The sequence below is a fragment of the Columba livia genome, chromosome 6 (genome assembly GCF_036013475.1).
Source record: "Columba livia isolate bColLiv1 breed racing homer chromosome 6, bColLiv1.pat.W.v2, whole genome shotgun sequence".
NCBI lineage: Eukaryota > Metazoa > Chordata > Aves > Columbiformes > Columbidae > Columba > Columba livia.
The window spans coordinates 13,380,982-13,405,655 of NC_088607.1; the positions used below are offsets into that span (position 1 = coordinate 13,380,982).

Below are 24,674 nucleotides of genomic sequence, written 5' to 3' on the forward strand. Positions count from 1 at the left end.
CAGTGACAGTCAGGGCCTGTCTGAGAGTCTGAGGAGACTTGGCAGAAAGGGGAGGTCTGCAAAATGTTCTGTAACAGGGGCATGAGCCCTCTGCGCCCTACAGCATAGGCCTCCCAACCCCGCGTGTCTGGGCAACTCTTCATTGTGTTCTACCAGCTTAGAGAAATGCCATCGCAAAGGCAAGTAGGCCAGTGTTTTTGCTAACGCAGCAACATGCTTTGAAGCTGCAATGAAAAACAAAGGAGTGGGATGCACAGGGGAAGATTTCCAGGACTTTTTTCATCTGTAAACATGGAAATGAAGGGTCTGGATGTCCTCAGTGGTAACCTGAGTGAGTTACCAAACGGATGGTGTTTTGCCAGTAAACGTGTGCTGCCCACCGGAATTGATATCTCTGGATGATTGCCCTCTTTAAGTGTACGCTTGGAATTAGTTTCATGTGATTTAAGGTCTTCTGGGCTCATTGGGCCTGGTTTTCTTAATTTATTTAAGAGTTTTTGCCAATGTGAAAGAGCGAGCAACTTCATAGCCTTGCTTTGCCAGGGGCATTTTATTTATTAAGCTTTTGATCTCCCAAATACACCTTTGGTGTGTGCTTGTCCAGTAGGTACCGTCCTGTGTTCCAGAAGGACCTTTCAGGTTGGTGGTTCACAAAACCACCGCTCTGTCCTTGCACAGCCCTCTGGGAGGCTCAGGGCAGCATTTGCAGACTTGCACCTTTGTGTGTCTTGGTCCTAATTGAGGGAAACATCTTTGGCAGGGAAGCTCTTAAGATGTGAAGTCTCATTGTCATGAACGCTTAACTGAATTCGTCATACACCTTCATGCCTTCATGTCCTGTCTGGAGGTGGATTTAGAGTAGAAGCTTATTGGCTTTTCTATTGTGAGGACTGAGTACCCAAACACACGCCACCTAAATAAATATTATATGAGCAAGTCACGTCACTGCCAGGAAATATTGGTCATTCTTTTACTAGTATTCACAATTTAAGAGACCATACTTCAAAAACATAATTGCCTCCCTCTGGGTCTCTTAGTCCTGCCTCTCTTTCAAGGTTTAATCTTTGAACTCATCAAGACAGATACACAGATGTTTCTGTCTTTATCCATTGTGCAAACAGGCTAGTGCTGATTGAAGATGGAATAGTAGTTCATCCTGGTCAAGAATGAAAGAGCTTAAGTCAAAGATTTTCAAACTTTATCTGTCATTTTTAAATCTACTTTTCAGAATCCTGATGCATTTAGACCAGCTGCAGTAATGACAGTTAATTATTTGGGACAATCCTCTCAGCACCTGGAGTAGAGCCTCACTTTCCATTGCCTTATGGTCTTTTGGTGCCAGAGGCTCAGAACTATGTCCCAGTTACTTCCAAAACTCTGCACCTTTTTTTTTTTCCTTCTTCCCATGGCGTTTTATTTATTTCTACATCTTCCTCCCAGTCTGAGTCACTACTGTGCTCTCTTCATCCACCTCTCTGTCTGACTGTCAGTGTTTGCCATCCAACCTCCACCCATCAGTGCTTTGGGTTCAAGCTTGGAGTTATTTGAGGCCCTGAACAAAACAGAAACAGGAAGTGTTTTCATGTAGGTGAAATAATTTATTTCTCTGTTCTGAGAAATGAACTGTTCTAATTGCACCTTCCCCTCTTGCTGGACTCATGGCCATTCCCAAACATCTGGCACTAATGATTAACGATAATTAAAGGTTGCTTGATAATGAAACATCAGTGAATCATAACCACGTGGTACTGTCAGCTGGTGCTGTGTATTTGTGTGCAGAGCTGGGATTGACCCACTGAACATTAGGGATCTAGAAGCTCTGAACTGCCTCAGTGGGCTGCAGGGAGAGGCAGTCGGTGATTTACCCCACCCAGAGCTAGGTGTCCATGGTGGGGTAGCCAGAGCAGCCCCTGAAGATGCTGGTCTTTCTCTAGTGATTAAGCAAGTTGATAGACAAGTATGACCATTCTCCCATTTTAGAGACGTAAAGTTCAGTGGGGTGAATATCATTCTGTGCATATATACACACATGCCTACACATGTGTTGTATATTTCTACATGTACATGTCTGTGCATCTGTTTTTTGTAAATGTATCTGCAAAAATGCAGCACTCAGTGCATCCTTACAACTACCTGCATGGTTTTACACCCATGCACGTGTATTTTGTGAAGCCTTCTAGCTGTAGTGTAGTCCCACGGAGATGTTTGCAGTTCACATAACCGCAAGCAATGAAGCCCTGCCTGTGCCTGGTGCTCTGCTCCTTTCCCAGTGCGGTGTGTGGTGTGCAGCAGCCTGCCTGCCCATGGGCTGATGTGTGCGGAGCCAACTGTCCCCAGCACTGAGGGCTGCTTGCTCACACCCTGCCTGACATTACGGCTTTTCAATAGCCTTTTGAATCATCCACTCTCCAAGACTGCCTGAAGCCTGTAATATAGAAAGACAGACATTGTTGCAGGCTGAAATAACATGCAAAAGCCTATCTCCTAGGGAGCGTGTGAGGTCTGAGCAGCACACATCCACCTCTGCACGCTGAGCAAGGAAATATGTTATTACTGATAATACTCAGTGATCATGCAAGGCTGAATTCTGCTTGCTGGCACTTTTTATCTCTCACCTTTCCTGTGCAAATTCCTTGCTGTTTCTGAATGCTTGCTATTTGAAGCTGTGTGAATTTACCCTTGGTTTGTACACCCCAGGAAGAATGTCACGTTCCTGTATTTTCCATTCTTTTACTATCTGTTTTCCTCTTTTTCTTTACCCTTCTTTTCTTGACCCCGTGGTCTTTCCTCCAGGCTGTTGCAGCTCTGCCCTGGAACTTTCTTGCTGGAAGTGCCAGAAACTTGCATTTTCCCCTTGCAGAGAGACAGTGGTTGTCCCACATCTCCTCAATACACTTTTTGTTTGCACGCTGGAACCGCGTTGGACTTGGCTTGCTCCTGGGTGGATGTTGTGTGTTTGCTGGAAAGACGGTTGTTTCCCAAAAAAGCTTTGCTGCTCCCTGCCACTGTCCAAAATCAATAGACCGCCTCTGCTGGGTTTTACACCCTTGTTTGCACTTTCTTACCCTTTCTTAGCATTTCTTACCCCTTCTTAAGGTTTTGTTCCGTAATAAAAAACAGTGAAAATTGACTAGCTGCAGACTTCACCCGAGCTCCCTGAAAAACATGCAATGGCACGTTACTATGGGGTGGATTTCATTTCACCTCCATGCACTGGGCTGAAAATTGCAGTACTTTGGGAGGTGATTCAGAAGCAGGAGAGCCTGCCCTGCCCCAGGGCTGCCGTGTCCATAGGGTGGGAAGGTGGATGTCTGGGTGTGGAAGTGGCTGCGGCTGATTTTATCCACTGCCTGTGAAAGCCTGGAGTCACAGGGGTGCTTTTCAACTACCCCCTTCGGCCCCGCAGGACCACAGTGCTCCTGGGGATTTCCGGGTGAGGGGTGACTGATTCAGGCATGTCAGATTCTCTAAAGCATCCTGTGAGTTAGAAACACAAATCTCCATGGCAGCTTGGTAGGATTTTTCTCCTCTGTCACTGAAAACCCACTTTGTGCTCCAGCTCAGTATTGACACGTGTAGTCTGGTTTCTGGGAAGGGCGAACACCTGTGACCTGTAGGGAAGTGGTGACTCTTTGAGAAGTCATCTGATGTCCAGGACCTCTTGTGATAGGTATAACCCGGGTATTTGTGTTTCTCTAGTAATTATACGAATCATTTCCAGTCTTGCTCTTGCCCCATTGACTGCAAAGATCAAGCCCTTTGAGATTTCAAAACATACTGTAGATATTAAGTATATGAGCCTCATAACCTTTCTGCAGATTAGGTGTTATTGTTCACAATGTAAATGGTTAACTGAAGATCTGTCCCTGCTGAATTTGATGGAAAGAGGTTAAGTAACCTGCCTGAACCAAGAACGGCGTTAGTAATAAAGCCATCACTAAATCTCAGCCCCATTCCCTGCTGGTTAGACAGCATTGCTTCTCTGTGTAGTCTGTCTCCTGCTTGAGATGCAGATGAATAAAACATGCTTTAATGTTGTCTATGTCCTTGTTAGCCTGTGTTGGTGAGGCATTTCTCTTTCAACACGCTGTGATTGTTACTATTCCTGGGCAGTTTCTGACTTCCCAGTGTTAGTCTGATTTGCCAGCTGGATGCATCATTTAAATGCAGTGGAAATAAGGGCAGAGAGCTCATGCCTTCGTTAGGCTTTTAGGCAAGATTGAGTGGATTGCAGTGGGTGGCAGGACATCCTCCATTCAGATGAAAGCATTTGAGTTTTCTACCTGTTATATTTCCTTGTACACTGGTGCAGCAATCAGCAGTGCTCTGGACACATGCCCCAGCACTTGGACCCTCCAGGCTGTTGCCCGACTTCTGCATCTGATGCTGCTTCCTTATTCTGAGGTGTCTTTTCTGATCTGTAATGCAGTTGCATATGACCAAAGGCCAGTGCCTCATTCTTCATAGGCCTTCTGACATCAAATTGATTTTTCTTGTGTTTTTATGACATCCCTCTACCAGAGAAAGGAGAGCTGTAATTCTGGAAGCACTTGCCTTTGAATTTCAAGCCACCTCAAAACAAGACCCCATCATCTAATACTGGAGACCTGCAGTTTCAGAGCAGGATTTTTTCATTTTTCAACTCTTTTCTTTCACATCCCCAAGCAGGAGTCAGTGGTCTCAGAAATGAATCTGGCCACTTCTAAAGCCCGGTTAAAAACAGCTGTGAGGGTAACCAAGTGCTCTGTCCTACCTCCATGCTTTGTCTGGGCCTTCTGGTATATCTGACCATGATCAATCAGATGTCTCACAGGTTAGTATAACCAGTTTGCCCTAATGCACTTTCATTCAGCTCTCGTGCAGTTTTGCACCTGTCTTTCAAGCTTGTTTGTCCTACTTTCAATTAGTAGAAGAGCCAGACAATCTCATTTTGTCAAACAGGTTTACAGCACCTCTAAGAAGCTTGGTCTATATTTAACCTGTGGCCTATTTTCAGTGTAACTTAGCATAGGAGCAGGTGAACTCCAGCTGCTTTTCCTCTCCTGCTGGTCATTTCTGGAGGCAATCTCACAGTCATATCACTCAGAGCTGCTGTCCCATCCCTGTGGGCTGGGGACAGCTCTTTGGCCTTTTTTGGCACCATTGAGCACTGGATTCTGAACAGTAAATTCATAGCACATTTCTGCCTTGCATGCTTGTCTCATTGGTTTGAAGTTTCGCTTTACAGTTTACTTCAATGTAATGTGGTTGCTTCCCAAACTGTACTTGTCTACTGCTGAATGTGACAAGTGCTGTGTTACCTGTGCCTTGCAGAGCGCATGGACATTGTTAGCCAGGATGCGCTGTGAAGCCTTCTTCATGCAGATATAGTCTCTCTGCCTGCCTTGTTTTTTTTCTTTTCAGACACTTAATCAACCTTCATCTTCTGTTAATTTAGGAGCAAACTGTTGTTCAGTTTGTGTTTGTTTTTAGCAAACTGCTTTTTGTGTTGACAGTGCTTAATGGAAAGCTTTATGGACCACATTAATCTGTTGTATTAGTGGGTGCTGAGCCTGTAGATTTTCACTGCTTAAATTTGTGTGCATTGACATAAAGGCTGTAAGCCCTAACTGCGTTGTTTGAGGTGCTGTGCAAACACAGTCCCAGCCACAGAGCACTTATCTACTCAGTGTTATGATTTTGCACGTGTGAACCAAATTCTGCTCTTGTACACATCGCAAAAGAATTACTTTGGCTGACTCTAAGAACCATTGCTTGTCTCAGTTTGTTGCACCCTGCTTGACATTTGCAGTCAAGGCATGCTGTTTCCTTTTCTCTCAGGTAAGCAGCCAGGAGTGATGCTTTCCTTTTCTATTACCTTCCCCCTGCCAGGCCTGTTTTGGCTCCTTTTGCTTGGTAGTTTAGATGTTTGAGACCATATTTTGAGCTTGACTTTTCTAAGTCCTTCTCCCTCCCTGTTTTGTTTTGCAGGCGCTGGTTCGGCTTCCTCCTCACATTTCACAGTGCGATGAAGTCTTCAGGTTCTTTGAGGCTCGCCCAGAAGACCTTAACCCTCCAAAAGAGTAAGTGCTGTGATGGATTTCCAGTGCTGCTCAGTTCATTTTGATTAGCTGGAAGGAAAAGGTCATTTGGTTTTATTACTACTGTAGGCGTGGAAACAGATTTTCTAGCTTTCAAGCACTGCCTAGAAAATGCTCAACGATTACATACAACCAGGCTGGGTGTGTGGAGGACAGAGGAGTCAAGCAACCCTCAGACACAATTTTCAGCCGTCCTCCGCCCACCTTTGCATTGTTTCTCACTGATGGTTCTAGTGAGGGAACCTCCCCTGGCTTGTGGGTTTACCTGATAATTATCAGGTGATTTAGCTCCCAAAAGTATTGGCTCAGCTGCAGGGGGAAATCCTGCCAGTAAGCACTTGGCTTGTAATTACCAGCTGCTTCTTTAAATGTACTCCTGCCCAGAGATACTTAGTTATCTGAAGGGAGCAAGATTGTGGTCCAGATCCAAATCTGTCTCTGGAGAGTCTATTCTTTCTAAGCAGGAAGCCAAGAAAAGGCTGGGAAAAGCTTTCCCATTGAACATGCAACAGAATAGTAGCCTTTACCTTGGAGCAGACGAGCTGATTCACGCTGATGCAGTCAGGATTCAGATGACTGATTTATCCAGGGAAAGCGTTGGCAGGCGGGTATTTACACGCAACTGTGCTGCCTTCCTTTTCTCCTTCATACTGAACAGGATATATTTTATTGTGCTTCACAATAAGATTTTGACTTGGTCCCATTGTGTATTGTGCTGCTTTGTTACACAATTTGAAACTTGATTGCAGGCTGTGTTACTGTAATTTGCTTTCCCCGGTGTTTGCACAGAGTAAGGGGAAATGGATGTAAAGCTTTGGGGTTTTGGGCACTTAAGCGCACACAAACCTGTAGTTAGCAGAAAGATTTGTATTGGCTTCAGCTGTCTGTTCCCATGCTGGTGTAAAGGAGAGGGCCTTTGCAGTTTGATTTCCCAGACTTTGTCTTTTGCGCATACACGGTTTTATACAAGGGATGTATGAGCATTTGTACTAAAGAAAACACTTCTAGTGTAGCTGACAGTGAAGCAAAGAGCTGCTTTTTTATTTTTTCTAGCCAGCCTTGTTTTAGAAAAATGTCTGAGGTGAATACATACAATTGTATGTTGATTGTTAAACACATATTGCAAACTTAGAAACTTGCAGCAGGATATGCCTATACTCTGAGACCTGCTGACCATCACAGTTTCCATTTAGGGCCTGTAAGAAGGTTTGCAAAGGTTGCTTGATCCCACAACACCTCTCTGATGCAAGGAAACATTTCCACGTGCCTGGCAGAAACAGACACCCAGAAAAGGAATGAGGTTCCCAGCGTTATGGGGGAGTTCACCTGGAAGATTTCAAATAGAACTTGGCAGTCTGCTTTAGACGCTGTTTAACCATCCTGTCTTCTTTCTGTACTGATGCAGACCCTACAACATTAGTTCTGAGTAAAATAGAGTCAGGATTAGACCTCCACAAGGCAGGGAATGGGGACTAAGGCCCAACCCTGGGCTGACATTATGGCTTTCATTCTCTTTTCCCTCCTACAAGTTGTTGAGGGCTTTTTGCTGAGCAACTTGTTCAACAGCCTTGCAATAATTTTCAAGTTATCCATTCATTCCCCCTGTAGAAAAACAAAAAAGATGAAATTTTCTCAGCCCAAGCCTTGCATCTTTTTCCAACCTAGTAATAAGTGTGATTTATTTCCCTGGAAAATGTAGAGCAATAACCTGATTAAATCTCACTTCACTAATATCTGCAAGACATTAATCTAGCTGGGTTTAAACAAATCCTACCTCGTCTTCTGTAAGCAAACAGATCTTAGGGAAGGTGTCTAAGGTTTCTGCTGGGAGCGCTTCACAAAAGATGCATTGTTGAAACTGAAGATTAGTCTCTACAAAAAGATGATGTAAAAGCCAACAGAAACATCTTGGTGTTTTTCTTCTGTGAACTGAGGGGGAAGGGAGGAGATCTGGGGCTCACTGGACCGCTGTGTAGGGTCTAGGGGAAGGACACCTCCAAAGCAATTCTCAGCCTCACTGCAGGAAGGAGCATGATCAGCCAGAGAAATCCCCTATTTATTCCCTCATTTCGCGGCTCTGCCAAGACTCTCCAGAAACAATGAGCCAGTGGTGCCCAAGCCCTGTGAATGCAGTATTCCCTGGACCTCATGGTCCATCATTCATCTCACTGGGGGTAGGGTGGGAAGCCTGGGGGCAGCAACTAGACTACCCTAATTATTTGAATCTATTTCTTCAGCTGCTTCTTTTAACCCTCAGTGCAGAGGTGGTTCATATATTTGTATATCAGCATAGATGTGCCATTCAGCTGGCTGGGTTAAAGGAGAACAAACATTGTCAAGCAAGGGACTCAGCCACCGAGGAATGGCAGAACAGAGTTGCTTGTGTCACCTTCATGTCTTCTCTCTGTGCACGACGAGATGGTCTTTAGTTTCATGATCACCTGCTTTGTTTTTCATATAGCAGTTCAGCCTCATAAAACAAAGCCTGACCTAGAGTTTAATTAACTAATTTTCAGGAATGTAGCCTTAATCCCATGGGCATTTGAGTTGTTGAGCCCAGAGAGTCCATTGAGTTATTGCATGTGTGCAGAGCACTGACTGAGCATGTGCTCCCAGCCAGAAAAAACGTGGAAGCTTAAACTTCAAGGGAGGAGGCACAAAAAAAAGTCCGGTTTACCTTGCAGCTGGGATGTGTGTATAAGTATTCATGCCCTTAATTGCTGAGCCATGACTTGTGATGATGCACATGCAGTAATTTATGTTATACTGCAGTAATTCAGCTGCGAAGCTGTGCCCTTCACTTTTGTTCCTATTGTCCTGAAAGAAACCAGCATTTTTCCTTAGGCACTTTTACAAATGTGTTCCCAGCTTCTTCCTTATAACTCTTGTAACTCTGATTTGCTCTACCCTTGCCTCCTCCCTGCTTCTGTGCACTGTTGTCTCTGGGTTATGCCGTGTTTGGCTCACAGGCTGCTCCCTACAGGGTCATTTCCTACTGCTGCTGTGCTCTGGTGGCCCACAGCACTGAGCAGCGCACAGTCCAGCTATAATAAAAGCTGGGATTTCCCAACACTGTTAAAATCAGGCCAATTTGTTCAGTTGGATTTGCAGCTTAGATTTTCTGTTTCTGTTTTGGTGACTGTCCAGGCTTTCGAGTCCTGTGACGACAGGCAGAAGGTATTCCTTTCAGCCCCATTAAACCTCGTTTGGGTCCAGCGGCTCACAGGCAGATAGCTGGAGAGATATCTCAAGAAATCATAGTGTCTGAAATTGTTGACAGTGTCCTTTGAGTCTGTTCCTGCCGGTGGAGCTAGCTCTAGGTCAGATAGCTCCCGACAGCACATTTCCTCCATGCTGCCTGGGAGGTACCATAGGAGGACACTAAATTCCCACATGAGATAGTCTGGGAGCTCTCTCAGACTGTTTTGCATGGTGGAAGCGTGGTGTAAGCATGGTGTAAGCATAGTGTTAGCGAGGGAGCTGGCAGGGCAGGCACTGGGACAGCTGATGTGCAAGGCCGGGTTTGGAGCTCCAGGGCTGCTGCTCCCAGGGCAGCGGGTTCTGCTGCTCTGGCTCTGCTGGTGAGCTGCAGAGAAAGCAAGATTCAAACCATCAGCTGTGGTACAGGAGGAGCAGTTCTCAACTGCTTAGGTTGGTAATGTATGGAAGCTTAGTGTTTGAGCAAATGCATATAGGCAAATGGCTGGGCTGTGTCTTTTACCATGGTCATGTCAGGAGCAGGTCCTGCATTGCTATGGGAAAAGATGCCATAAGGTAGGAAGGAAGTGCATTTTTATTTATCCATGATTCTAAGTTAAAACACCATGTCACTGAAAGCCATTCATTTACTGGTTACTTCTGTTAATAATTATAATTACTGATAACTAAGCCAGAGGTGGATTAATTTCAGACTTCTACTGGGGATTTAAATTCAAGGCTGAGGTCAGGCCAGGGCTTATAGTCAACAAACAAAATCTCAGAAACCATTTTTTTAATGCTTCTTTTTTACTCGAAATACCAGAAATACCTGAAGAGTAGGATTAATCAATTAGACATTGCATATGGCCCACTGCTTTTAGGGCTTTTTTGCAGTTATGTTCAAAATATCACAGCCAGACCACTCATGTGAGAGTTTGTTTTTTCTTTCTGGGTCTGGATCCAGTCTAAAAAGCAGACCAAGAGCCAAGGATTCCGTTCTCCAGTACTCTCCTTGCAGAAATGCCTTCAGGCTTTTAAGAGATTTGTGTTTAAACCACTACTAATAATATTAGCAACTGAATTTAAAGCAGTGTTCAGTATCTGAGAATGTTTTTCCTCTAAGAATCATAAAGCAACTTTTAAGCAATATGCAAATCCAGGAAAACTAGGCAACTTATTAATTAGATGACATGATATTATGAGGGTTGATGCAGAAGGTGTTCTTAATGCTGAAGGTGCTTTTACTGAAGAACAGAAATGGTTTATTGTGCTCTGCACCCATGAGCTTCACTGATCGTATCTCCCTCACATAAATAGTGGTGTAACACTCGGATACTCAGATGTCAGGCAGCCACTGTAAAATGGAAGCTGGATTCTCCCTTTATTCTTCACATATTACAGATCTCTGATAAAGGAACTGGAAAGAAGTTGTCAGGGTAATGCAGTGACCATGCTAAGGAAGATTGCTTTAGTTTATGATTCTACCAGTGCTAAGGCACAGTTCCCTAATACATTTTTTTCTATTGATAAGCATGACTGTGTTTACATGCAAGTATTTCTGTTTGCCAAATGTCCTCTGATCTCCCTTGTAATAACAGTTCCATTACTTATTGGTAAGAAGGAAAATTTTTCATCTGTAAAGTATCTGTGTATACCCTGATTTGTTTGACATTATGCAAATATTTTATATTTCATCCCTTATATTTCTCTTACGTTTCATCCCTTTAGAATTGTATTTCCCAACACATTTGATAGTTGAGTCCCTGGGCAGAGAGGAAAGCTGTCATTCTCTTTTTGTGGTTGCTCTTTCTTACAGGTCTTACAATACAGATAATTTTCACATTGTTTAGGAATGTGGTCAGCACCACTTTATGACAGTTGGCGTCACAGTCTGCATTGGCAGTGGTATTGTGACTGCTGAATGCACGCGTTTTATTGGGGAAATTAATTTCACCTGGGATGTGCAGAATGGAAATCAATTTCCCTAAGAAATGCAAGATCAGAAAAAAGATGGAAGTTTCATTTTTATGTGATTTATTAGTTGGGAAGTAAATTGTACAGTGCAAAGCAGGTAAAGCTCTGAATAAAGATGGTGGCAGCATAAGGCAGTTAAGAGTCACTGTTCTGAAGGGAAGAAAAAGTCAATATTTTCAAAGAATGACTTGACCGTCTTTACTGGGAGGTAGCTAAGGATACAAGAACCTGTTGGGGCTGAGTTTGCCAAGAGCCCTTCTTGGCTACTCCTAATTAGTCATCCAGCTCTTATTGATGTCAGTGGGAATATTAGATACCGCAGCTCTTTGAGCATCTGAGTGAAGCAGACCACCTGTGTTTGGTTTTTCAAACATGCCTGTTTTGGGGCTGTATTTACTAGAAATATTGGGCTTCAGCACCTAAATTTGGCATGAATGTTGCTTTTTGGCTTCTAAATCACAGAAGTGTTTTACAGTATCCTGCTCATATTGTGTCATAAATCTCTGACTGAGAGGTCAAGCAGCTTTGTGCCCCAGGAACAGAGTGGGGAAGTGTGGCCGATTCCCAGTTGTGCCCCCTCTGCCCTGGGGAGGGGGAGTTCCATCTCTGGGACCCGGCTGTTGTCAGATGGGGCTCTAGATACCCCAACAGTGTGCGCTGCCTTTCATCAATGCATATTATCATGATCTTTGGGAAAGTCTTGCTTGGAGATTATCTTAAATAAACTAAGCCAATGCAGCAATGGAAGCATCTCTAGGAACAGAGGAAAAAAAAATCAAAAGAAATAATGGATGCATTACTCATCCTCTTCTTTAGTTTGACGTGGGGCTTTTCCTTTTGTTTGCAACATATAAATGATTTGAGCTGGAGTATTAAATGGAGGATAATGAAATCTGTTGCAGCATCAGTGATATCAGCAAATAACTCAGCCTTCCTGGGAGAAGATTTGAATCTTCTTGGTACACATCCAGAAAATAATAAAAAAAATTATATGTCGATAAATATCAGACTATAAACATGGAGTAAAACAGAAAGCACATTAAATTAAATAGGTTCAGCAACCACAAAAAAAGATGTAGAAGAATGGCAGTTGGAACAGCATACATTCATGCTGTTACCATACAGCAAGAGCTTTTATTCCTTGTCTTGAATATCACATTTGGGTTTGCTTGTGCTTTGTGGGTCTGACTGGGAGAGGACACAGGGCTGAGAGGAGCAAAGATAGTTTAATGTATTGACACTTGGCACTGGCAGCCAACTGTACAGAAATAGCTTTTGCCTGGATTAGTTATGAACGTGCTGCAGGGCTTAAAAGTGGCATGCTGTCATGGGCACAGGATGGATCAAGAATAACCAGACTTATCTCAAATCCATCAGAATGTGACCGAGATCAGAGCCCTGCCGACAGGCAGCTGCTTCACCAGTGGCTCCGGGCACTGCCTTGCTGGGGCCAAATACAATGGTAGTGTCAGTGCCTTCAAAAGTTTACTGTTTGTGAGACATTTTTTTTCTTTCTCTGTGGAAGAGTTGGGACTGAAGAGGTGTTTTGAAATGCAGAGATATTGCCCTTAAAAAAAACTAAATGCCAGGCATGTTGGCTCGAGGGCTGTTTTTCCTGTCCAGTAATTTTTGTTCATATCCTAAAGGAACAATCACTGCTGATAGTTTGCCAATGCCTATTTTGTAGATTAGAAAGCAATATAATAGTTTGCTTAATGTTATCTTGACCTATAAAACTCCTTCCTCTGGAGAAGTTTAGTGGTTAATGCAGGGGACTGGGAAATCTGCTCCTTACTGTTGCATTGATTTATTTTTTGACGCTGGAAAGGTCTCTCACATCTCGTGGCTGTATCTGCAGCATGATTGCGGATGTACGGTTTCAGAGGTTTGCTAAGAGAATTTGATTGTGGTAAAGAAACCTTTTTCCTTCCATAATATAATTGTAGAAATAACCAATTAGAAAAATAATTTGTTTTTAAAATAATCAGTCAATGTTGGAGGAAACATTACTCCCAAAATCTGTCAGGAAAACCTGTTCTGCTGGTGCTTCTGTATGCAAAACCAGTTAGGGAGCCAAAAGAACAAATTTATTCATCTATCAGTGGGGAAAACTTGGGCTAATGAGGCAGGATTGGAGCAGAACCAAAATGACTGGATTCAGAGGTTATCAAGCTTGTGATGAAGTATTCGGGGCACTCGTTATCCTTGAGCCCTCACTTCTAGAACTGTTTTACTCAGTGCCACAGGATTTTCTGACAGTTAAAGAATCGTAGAATGGTTTGGGTTGGAAAGGACCTCCGAAGCTCATCTAGTCCAACCGCCCTGCCATGATCAGGGACATCTTCAACTAGATCAGGTCGCTCAGAGCCCCATCCAGCCTGGTCTGGGATGTCTCCAGGAATGGGGCAACCACCACCTCTCTGGGCAGCCTGTTCCAGTGTTTCACTACCCTCATTATAAAACATTTCTTCCTCACATCTAGCCTGAATCTCTCCTCTTTGAGTTTAATACTATTACCCCTTGTCCTATTGTAACATGCTGTACTAAAAAGTCTGTTCCCACCTGTTTAATGACTGGTGATGCTTGGTGTCAAGGTTTAAGGCAAGGCAGCAATAAACCGTGGCAGTGTTTATGTCCCAGAATAGGGGCAGCCCGTAGGGTTGAATCACCCATGCTGATAAACACGAAAGAGATCTTTAGTCCATGCCACATAGAAGGGTCTGTGCCTGCCATGCTTTGTGGATAAGCCTGCAACTGAGGAAGAGGGATGGGGACTTCCTCTTCTTATCTGCATTTCTTGTTCTGGTGAGACCCTGCTAACAGGTTAATTGTGTGCACTGAGGTGTCTGTCACTGCTGACTCATGACCTGCCAGGCAGGAGGAGATGGGGTGGAGTTTTCACTAACATGACAGAGTTTAATATAGTCTGTCTTGTCCTCTGTGTGTCACGTCTCTGAAAAACAAGAATAGGCAGCTTATGTTACAAATATAATTATATCATGGAGAAGAATCCAGCTTGTCATTGCTATGTCTATATTTAATATGGTCGCACTATTGTTTAATGAGGATCTTTTTCCACTCTGAAGAAGAGGGCACTATGGACAGACATGCTCAATGGGGTGTTTGCTGCCAGGATGATAAATTATCCTTCAGTAGTGCCTGGGGTCAGATGGAACTTTTCGGTGCTGTGTGCTTCCTATTGTTGATCACTACATAATTGTGACACTGCTTATCTGGAGAGTTCCTGTATTTTTAATGCTGTTGAGGATCAGTAGGCTTGTTGGTCATAAAGAGAGTGTTTTTCTCATGAACATGTGTCTAATGCAACCGTATATGTGATTTTGAACTGGTTGGGGGCAATGTAAGACATCTGATTACATTTGATAGGGTTTTATCAGGTGTACTATACGTTACAAGGGAAAGCATTGTTTAAAATGTGCTATAATGCTGTTGACTACAGGCCAGATGAAGTTTACATTTGGCATTTGTTTAAGGTGGAGGATTTTGTCTAAACACCAGGAAGTGGAGGTGATGTTCCTCAGTAAACAGGACTTGGAGAGTCTCTGGTACTGCCTTTAGCATCCAGCAGTTGCCACTGAAGAGAGAGGAGGAAGCGTTAGCAATCAAATAGTACAGAACAAGAGGTAGAGCAAGTTAGGTCTCTCTGGGGAGTCACCACCTCCTGCTTTGACCTAGGAGGAGAGCTGCTCTTCCTTTCTGGCTTGGCTCTATTATAACAGCATGTTAGACACTTATTGTTTGGTGCATCTGCTTCCACCTGTTCACCCCATGTCACCAATGGATTTGCACTGGCAGTTCATTTCATTACATACACAGGGATTGGTGTTCTGTGTCCACTGAGTTTTGCATTCAGCTTCCAATGCTGTTGTTTAAAATCTTGCTTGTAGCAAGCCTGGAAAGAAAAAAACATTTCTGGCAGTAGGGAACCATCCCCCGGAGCACTGCACGCATCCAAGATGATCTGGTTTGCTCTGTCCTTCGATCTCTTGAGGTACCTTCTTTAGGACTTAGGATGTACAAAAACCACCAAACCTCAAGTGGCTCTGGCTGTAGGAGACACAATGATCTACTGGTAGATTCATTTCCACCTTTTCCATCTTCTTGACTGGTCTGCATCTGACTGTCTTTCATGCATGCTGTTCCCAGAAACACAAGCAAAGGATCAAATAACAACATGTTTTGACTCCAAACTCTGGAGTGACTTATCGTGTTATCAAAGCTTTTGATTTAATTGAAATTTCACAGATAACCCTAGACCTGCTTTTAAGTGCAGACTCAACTGCCAGTGGGAATTCAATTAAACCCCTCACCCCCTGCTTTTAATGCTTGCATTTTGTTTGGGAGGTTTATGGAAGGGATTTGCTACTGCTTATCTCTAGCTAGAGCTCTGTGTCTGGGTTCAAAGATACCCTTTGTCTATGGGCCACTTTCTTTTTCCAGTTATGCCAGGGTTTGATTGGAATGGCCCTGCTGACAGTAATGGACTATTGGAGATTTACTCTGATGTAAGGACTGCAGTATTTGTTGTGTTAAAAGTAGAATTCTTTCCTTGTTTCCATTCACAGCTCTTAAAACAATTGGCCTAAGCTCAGGAAAGATGTTCTTTTAAACAGACTTTGGATATATTCTGAATAGAGGATTGACTGTGGCTTTGCAATACTTTAGGCTAATCTAATAAATGCTGGTTATTTGCTGGATTCTTGCAAGCTGTATTTGCTTCCCAGCTCCAAGGAGTTTTAATAGCCACTTCAGTAATGCTGACTGCAGTGCATTGTGGTGAACCTCAGAACATTGTATATGTCTGATTACATTTGCTTTCAATTACAGTCTTGTGGGTTTGAAAAATCAGAGCAGTTCGGGCTCATTTGGGAACCACCGCAAAAAATCACTAGTAACCTGAGATACCTAGTGCTTGAAAATATAAAAGAAGAAGAAAATTTTAAATGTTGGGGGCCAAAACATCTCTATTTTACCTTATGAGAAGAGACCCGTTGCAACAACTGTGGGGTTAGGACAGCAGGGGCACCATATCTAACAGATAAACCTTTTCCTTTCCCATCCAAGTGTGCTGGGAATGAAGTGTGAATGACTCATAGCAGAGACAGCATTCATCAGAGACTTGAAGCTGTCCACTAGTGAATTAACAACATGTTTTCATCTTTGCAGTTCCCCATTGGATAGGTTGCTGGTATCAGTCCTTTTTCTGTTGACAGAACCTCACCGACATTGTCCTCTCTTGCTAGGGGAGCTGTAGAGTTCTTGGGGTTGTTAAGATTAAATTAATTTTCTTATTTCCATCAAAGCGCAGTATTTTATGGAGATGTTGATTATCCTCTGAATCTGACTAAAAGAGGAGCTTTCTTCTCATGAAAGCATTTTACCAAAAATTAACCTCTTGGTTCCTATGGAAAAGTGGCCCCAAAACCCAGAGTTTGGATAGTTTTCATCAGCCCTACTGAGCAGCAGGATGGTGTTAGAGTGAACAGACATGTACAGAGACATGTGGCAGATGTCTTTGCAGGTGGTCCCTTCCACAATGCGGTTCAGGTGTCTGGATGCTGGGACTTGGGTGGTGGTTGGGACTTGATCTGCCATTCATGGTGCTGTGGTGTGTCTGGTCCTGCCTGCTGAAAATACCTCACTCTTATAGTGGGATGCTTTGGGAGAGCATCACTCATGGGGCTGATGCCTTTCTGCCCTGCCAGTATCTGGTGAGCAAAGAAAGGGCTCATGAACACATTAAAGAGCAAGCCCTGGTGCAACATTTGTTTGGGGCATTATGAATATTTGCTAAATAGAAGAGGAGTGGGGAGAGTTTCACAGTGAAAAAGCCTAACCGCAGCACTGCGACACCAGGGATGGTGCAGTGAATTTCCACCCCAGGTGAGGAGAATGATTTCAGCTATTCTGAACTTGCGACCAGAAAGTGAGGTGTAAGGTTGTCATCAACCACCTGAAAATACAGGCAACCGCGGGCAAGGTATGCAGACTGACTAACTGCGGTGGCTTTTACTCTGTAGTGGGGACCAGTACATGTTGCTGATGTTTTGCATTTCATTCTGTGAGCTGGGACTTTTTAACAATACAGCTCCCAAATTTGAGGAAGCATGTAGGTAACAAACGAGTGCTTTCCTTTCTGTGGTCCCAATAATAAGGTTCTTCATCTTGCACAGAACCTCTGCAGTCACTGTAGCCAGTAACCAGAGTGGTGAGACGTCTTCCTGGGTCTGGATTAGTTCCTTCACATCTACAGATACCTTCATAGTGAAATTAAGGGCCAGGGGCAAATAGCGAAAGCCTCTGGAGTCATTCACATCCCTGCAAACAGCTTTAAACTCTTCCAGCAAGAGGTCAGTAGAAAAGTATCTTATTGTTTTCCAAGTTGTCTCAATGCACAAAGCAGGGCTCTGTTGGACAGGCACTAACAATGTTATTAATGTTCATGATGCATCAGTGTCATCCCCTGGGGGGAGCAGGAACCCCCGGCAGCTGAATCCCACAGGCCATACCAGCTAATGAGATGCTTTTCTTGCCAGGCCTGACAAATAAGCTTCTGTTAATCTTCATTGTTATCATTTTCATGCTCGTCTGTGAGTTTGGGAGGGGGCTGTTTTACAGATGCTTGGCTGAGGGATGGCAGGGTGCCCCACACGCATCAGTGAGCAGGCTCCGAAGGTGAGCTGGGACTTTAAGAAGAGGCAGAAGTTGAGCAGATGAGGAGAAAGCCTTGAATCCCTTCAGTAAAGTGTTATGTTGGAGCGTGTGGCTGCAAGAAGCAGGAGTTCTGCAGAGGACAGAGATAAAAGGAGGCTTTCAGGCAGGAGAGAGGATTCCTGCCTTTTCCAGATGTAGCATTTGCATTTGGAGAAGAACTGCCAAAAGGCCAGACTGATGAAGGATGCTTTGTGGTGCTTCCAGCCTATGAAAAACACAGTACTTGGAAAGTCAGGGCCTTTTGGATTATTAGGCAAGGGTTGAAATAGGCATCATAAGAGGAGTCCCTTTCCCTCTCTTATGGAAGGCCGTTTTCCAGTGCATTATATTGTTACTGCCTTTTTTTCTTCCTTTTTTTGTCTGCTTTCTCTTAAGGCTTTTTTTTAAAAAAATACACACTTGCCTTAATCATTCAACATCCTTATAAATCAGAAAATTTTGGCCATGTGTATTTATGACAAGTGATTTATATTTAATTTTTTTGTTGACAGACATATAAACTACTGAGTCCCAGTTTACTGCCCAATAAGTACCGATCCCTGGCAGGATAAATGATGTTTCTGAGAGAAGATTGAATTAATATCAACCAACAGAGAATTTTTTGCTTTAACAAACAAATGTTGCTTTCTATTATGATTTTGTCTATCCTGACATGTGCTCAGAAAATCTCCAGTCTTATGCGTATTTCTGATACGTTCAGTTCAGATATACTCACACGCCAGGGAACCGTAAAAGTAGAAGATGTGACTATCAGTTTAAGAGAACATTGACCCAAAATAGAATATTTAACAGCTTGAGTCTCTATTGGTGCTTTGCAAGTTTCCTGAAGAAGTTTTGCCAATCTTGTTTGCTTCTTCTTTTAAAGCTTTATTTTGGAAACATCAAAGCAAATTCCAGATTTTGAAGGAAGTAGGACACAGCCCTACAGAGACACGTGTCAAAAACGTTTCACCTCCAGGCTGATGCAGCTAGATAACATTGAACTTGCTGTCAGCCTCATCCCAAGAGTGCTCCTCCTCCTCCAAACATTTATCCACATGGCTGTTTTTCTACACAGTGAACTGAATTCAACGGGAGCACACGTGCACCCGAAGTTATTTGTGTGTATATTCATGTGTATGTTTGTTTGATGGGAATGAAAAATTCTGGAGAGGGATATAAAGGAGGTTCATTCATCAGTAACCCCCTCTGCAAATCCTGTTCACTCTTCTCTCTTGCCTGGAGGTGGTATGTATGGAGTACATACACACAGACTCTGAGGCCAACAAATCCAGCAAAGAGGCTCAACTGGCCTGAACATTTAGCCGAATGCTCTTTTTATGAATTTATTTTTACTAATATTTTGTAAAGAAAACCCAAAAGGGCTTGAAAGCAATTAAGTGTGTATTTCATGTCTATCTTTGAGGTGGCCTTTTAATTATGTAGCTGTAAAATCAAGGGAGCACCAATATAGTCTCCATAAGGGAATGCAGCTGCTCTGAGACAAACAATAAGCACAAGGCTATGCAGCAAACCTTTCTGTGGCTGTACTTGCTGTAAAATCCCGTCAGATACCATTTTCAATGTGGTTTATTTGCTTCAGCTAGCGCTTGCTCTGCAATCAGAGGAAATTCGGCCATCAGACAGGGTTAGGCAGGTCTTACTCCAGTGTAAAAGGCTAGGTCACTGCAGACTGTCTAGTGCGTGTTGTAGGCAATTGACTTATTGTCTCTAATGTTATGTACTTACACAAATCTTTTACTGGATGCTTTTAAATTGTGCTTTGTTCTTATCTCTTGCTTTATTTTTGTAATTTTACCATCCCTGACTGCATCAGCTTCTCTGTCTCATATTGACATATCTTTTCTCATGTTGTTGTTAGCTGTCTCCTGGTTTCTCGTTATCCTTACATCCCTTGGATATTGTTTTCTTCCCTCTCAGTATGTTCTGCCCTGCTTCCCCCAGCATTGCTACACTCATTTCTAATTGTCCCGCTGGTACTCTGTATGTTGGGTTTATTTGCTCTCTGATGTATTTCTCCCATCACTTTCTCTTTTCCCTGTATCTTTTCATCCCCAATCCCACACAAGAGATAGTAGAGGGGTGATAGGTGCTGAGGATGAGTGTCCCCTCACTGCCACGCAGAAGTTGCCCAAGTGCTGGATTTGCTGCTGGCAGAGACTGTAGCCAGGAAGAGCCTGTCTGGGGCTGTAACCAAATGTGGGAACAATGTCTGTGCCGCGCATGTGTGTCACTTGGGGCAAGGGTCTACCCTTGCTTGTGTTAGTGGCACAGTTAACTAACCCTCAGCAATATGGGGAAACCTGCTCTTTTGCCCCACTAAAGGCAAATTCTTTCAGGGGAAGTGTTGGAAACCTAATTTGGCAGAAATAAAATCATCAAGGTCTTGTGCTGGTTTGTAACCTGCAGTTTTTGTACAAGTTGTCTCTGGTCTGCCAAACAGAAATTCATCATCTGTGGCCTGAAGTTACGGGGTAATTAATCTTCCGTGGTGGATAAGGCAGGCTGGGTTTTCAGTCTGCAGGCATGGAGAACTACAAGCTCACTCGCAGCACCGCTGAACCTTTTCTCTCTCCCCTACTTCTTCATTTTCCCATGACCTTAGGGAAAAAAAAAATCCACACTTCATAGGTCTTTTTTTTTCCTAAATCACACTTTATGGAACATAGTTTTAATACTGTACGGTGCATGTTTAATGATGTCCATATGGGTTTGTGGGTACAGGAATTAAATACATAACGGTTCACGATGACATAACACGGAAATGCAACTCCCGCAGTGCTGGTGTGTAGGTTGTAAAGGGTTATTAATAAAAATGAAGGTTTTAAATAGAAAACAAGCTTAGCAGCACCGTTTTGGCCTCAGGCCCATCTCTGAGTGATGGGAAAAAAAAAAAGAGGCTGGAATATATGGTCTTTCCTCAATGCATGAAAATAAATACATTCTACCACCATCCCTTGCTAAATGTTTCAGAGGGAAAGCTGCAGGCCTGATGCATGGCACCTCTCTTCAATCAGAGCCTGAGCTCAGGGAGGTCTGGAGGGGATATTTCAGCAGGGTGCAGGACACATCAAACAAATACTAAGGGGGAGATTGATGCCTTAGATTATTAAAATGGGGTAAGGCCACAATGTTTTGATTGGCAAAACCTTTCAACAGTTGGACATTAGTGTTTCAGAAGAGCAAACCGCTCTGTTTGTGGGTGAGCCAGGAAAATAACAACTCACGCAGTTTGGGGGAATGACCTCAGGGAAATCCCATCCTGTCTTGTAACCAGAGTTGCTGCAGCAGTAAGCCAAGGAAATTACATAATGCACCTAGTAATATTATAGACAAACAAAAGCAAGTTTACTCGTCTGTGTTCAGCCTTGTTCCATCTGCATTTGCCCCAAACCTCTTGTTTTAAGTCTTAAGAATAAATAAGGAAGCAGTGGATGATGTGCTGAGCGTCTTCCTCTGAAGCTGCTGTGTCTGAGACACCTCTCACTGATTTCCCACTGGTTGTTAGTGACTCTAACTGTATGGGCAGCACCAGCAGAAATTCAATGTGTTCCTTGTCTTGGCTGGTTCTTTATCCAATGTTTTTCCTGGAATTTGAGATGGTTCCAGAGCAAAACACATAGGTATAAGTGCACTCAAACTAACTCTAGAGTCTGTGGCTTGGGATTTTCCATGTTGCAGATGTGTCTAAATTACCTCCAGGTTGTAGCCCGGGACAAGGTTAATGCTTCATAGCAGTTGCATGAGGGTTAGGACGTGCCAGAACCGGAAGTGACCATGCCCTGGTTTCTGCGTTGTGAAATCCCAGTACTCCCAGCTGCGTCCCTCTGCTCCTCTTGCATTCTCTGCTCTGTCTGCTCATGTCCTTCAGCTCCAGCACTCACCTCAGCCCTTCCTGGCACCTCTGGATCCTGGCACATGGCTTTCCCCAGCACACAACCATGGAGGATGCAGTGGGAATGCAGGAGGAGTAAGACTTTCCTCCTTTTCTTGTGCCATCTGGGATTCTCACTGTCTGCTAGTTCCTGGGTGCCTGCAACTGTTATTTGTTGCAAGACACAGATGTTTTTAGTTCAGTGGCTTCTGTCCAACCACCAGATACTTCAGCAGAAGACAACTCGGCCCATTGTTTGGAATTGTAATTCATGCTGAATACGTGGCATCATGTTTTTTCCCACCTGACCATATCCAGGACAGTGAACAGAAATGTGGGAACAAAATACTCTCCATGCACTCCCGGTCCTATGTGGCTGCGTTCACGCTTCAACCTCCTGGCTTGAAACCAAGATCCTCCTCTAAAAACTAGTTAGAAAAACTGCTCCCTGTTTGTGTTCTACCAGGGAGACGTCCGGGCACTGCCGCACAGGGCATGGTTCCACCCCCTGCTCCCATACTCTGGGTCATCTCAGGCACACCTAAAGCTTTTGGAAAATTATATTCTATCTATTTAATTTCTTCGTGCTGATAAATGTCAGTTGTTTGTCTTGTGAAACTGGTCTTTTCAAAAATAGGTATGATGTCCCTTTAAATAGCACCAACCACATGGGAATGGGATTATTTTTGTCCCCAGCTGCCTATAATCTATCTTTTTTTTTCTTTTTTTAGTGAAACCAAAATCTTCCCAGGGATTGTTCCTAAGAATAATACTGAAAAGAAAGCATCATGTGAATCATACAGTATAGTAATGGCAGTAGTACAACATTGCCCTTCTCTAGAGCTACCTCAACATAGACCTCGAGGTAGAGCCCAAACATGAACCCAGTCTCTCAACCTGACTGTGAAATACAGCTTTTATTTTAGAACTAGAAAGGAAAAGTATGGAAGTGATTTTGAAAAGTCACCAAGGCTGGAAAAGGAGCCAGAAGGTCTGAATTTTAGTTTCATGTTGTGACTACCAGCATACTTTCCATTATTTGCCTTTGTGAACACTGCTAGGACACGAACAGTTTGGCTTGCTGATACATCACTCCCTGGATCTGCAGGAGTGGGTCAACTTCCAGATCAACTTTGGGAAAATGCTGAATTTGAGGAGAATAGGGCAAAGAGATGTAAAAGTAGTTTGCCCTAGGTTACAGTGGGTCTAGGGTTCGAGATGCCCTTCAATTCTCTGCCTCAACCACTGCTCCCCCAGTCCTCCAGAAGTGCATACACTCATCTCTTGCTCATGTGAGGGGGGATCTCTAGCTCAAGATCGACTTCACTCTGTTGTCTTCCTGCCCCAAACTGTGGTGAATTACCTCAGCTAAAGTCACTCTCCTGAGACGAACAGCAGATACCTGTGCAGAAGAGACACTAAGGCCAGTCTGTGTTTCTTCATACACCAGGACAGCATGGAGAGGAGGGTGGGCTGTAGCTGTAGTGTGGATGAAGCAGCCACTTTTATTCACAGACTCTGCCCCACAGCAGTTCTGGAAAGGATCAGTGTGACCGTGGAGGAAGTGATGAGGGCTGATGGTTTCTCGGGTCGTCTTCTTCTTCCTCAGCCACATCTCTGTAAGCACTGGGAGCACAGTCTGCTGTAGAAGAATAAATTGCTCAGGAGCAATTGCTGTTTCAGCTCCATTAGGGGCTGCAGGCTCTGCTCCCTGTGACACTTGGCCAGATTATTCCACCTGCAAGTCCTTGTATGGAGTCAGCCCTGGGTGTCTCTTGATGTCCTCTGCTCTGGCCGCTGGCTGTCTCCTCTACCATTTGTCCTCCATGTCCCTTACTGTGGCATTTGCTGGTGGTGGCTTGTGTTGGACTGAAATCCATTGAAATGGATTGTTGGATGTCTGTAGCCCCCAGGGCTGTTTGTGCAGGGAGGTTTGGCTGGGGCCACACAAGCAGTCAGGCAGTGTAGTTTGGAGCTTGAGCAGAGGTTTCCTAGTCCAAGTTACCTTCCCAAGCGGGGGAAAGAGGGATGCAGCAAAAGTGCATTGTGCTTCCCACTGGCTTTGTTCTCTCCCTGCCTGTCCTATCCTGTGTTTCCCATCCCTGACTCTTGTGCCTGTTGACTTGTGAGCTAACACGAGCACATCTGCTTCAGACAGACCTTTAACTGCCTAACTTCCCCCTCAGGAGCCACTAAGTCTTTCTATTGGTGTGTGCTCCATTACCCACGCCATCCTGGCCCTTGCTTCATCGCGTCTTTTCCTCCCGTAGGACCCTTTACTACTCTGTGCCTCCTCACTAGATTTTGCAGTCACCAAATGTGTGGTCTTTCAAGCAATTCGTATTGTGCAGCAATCTGACCAGAGGCCCCTGTGCTCTGTCCTCCTCTGTGACCACTGGTGCTGAAGATAGACCTTGTCCTACGCAAAGCCGTCTCTGAGTGTGCTTGTGCCAGTGGGTGCGGGAATGCGCCCTTGCATGTAGCTTTTGTTCTCAGTGCACAATCCACCTCTCGGAGCAGCAGATAAACACAAACAGCCTTTCTGTGCAGTTTAATAAGCAAAGCGGAGCAGTGCTTCTGAGCCGGTTCTTTAACAGCAAGGGCGTCTTCGCGTCCCAAGCCTCATGTAAGTAAATCTGTCATCAGGCTTTAGTCGTTCTTTTGTATAGCTTTATGTAGCAGCTCTTCTTAAACTTGTAAAAACATTTTCTGGGAAGATATGTGTGGGAGGTGGGCAACTCCTTCCATGTATTGCCAGCTAATCCATAATGCTCTGCTTTATCATAACAAATGAGGCAGGTTTCTCAAAAGCA

At 43.9% G+C, this 24,674-nt stretch overlaps 1 protein-coding gene across 10 annotated transcripts in view; it reads left to right on the top strand.

Annotated features, from left to right (window-relative positions):
- SH3PXD2A (SH3 and PX domains 2A) overlaps positions 1 to 24,674 on the top strand; it is a 259,091-nt gene that overhangs the window by 111,791 nt on the left and 122,626 nt on the right. For 9 of the 10 annotated variants that reach the window (XM_065067108.1, XM_065067106.1, XM_065067104.1 and 6 more), the window contains one exon: positions 5,971 to 6,062. In XM_065067108.1, coding sequence (XP_064923180.1) covers positions 5,971 to 6,062 — 92 coding nt within the window. Of the gene's footprint in view, positions 1 to 5,970; positions 6,063 to 24,394; positions 24,488 to 24,674 lie in introns of those variants that run through there. The other variant, XM_065067115.1, reaches the window with a different exon arrangement.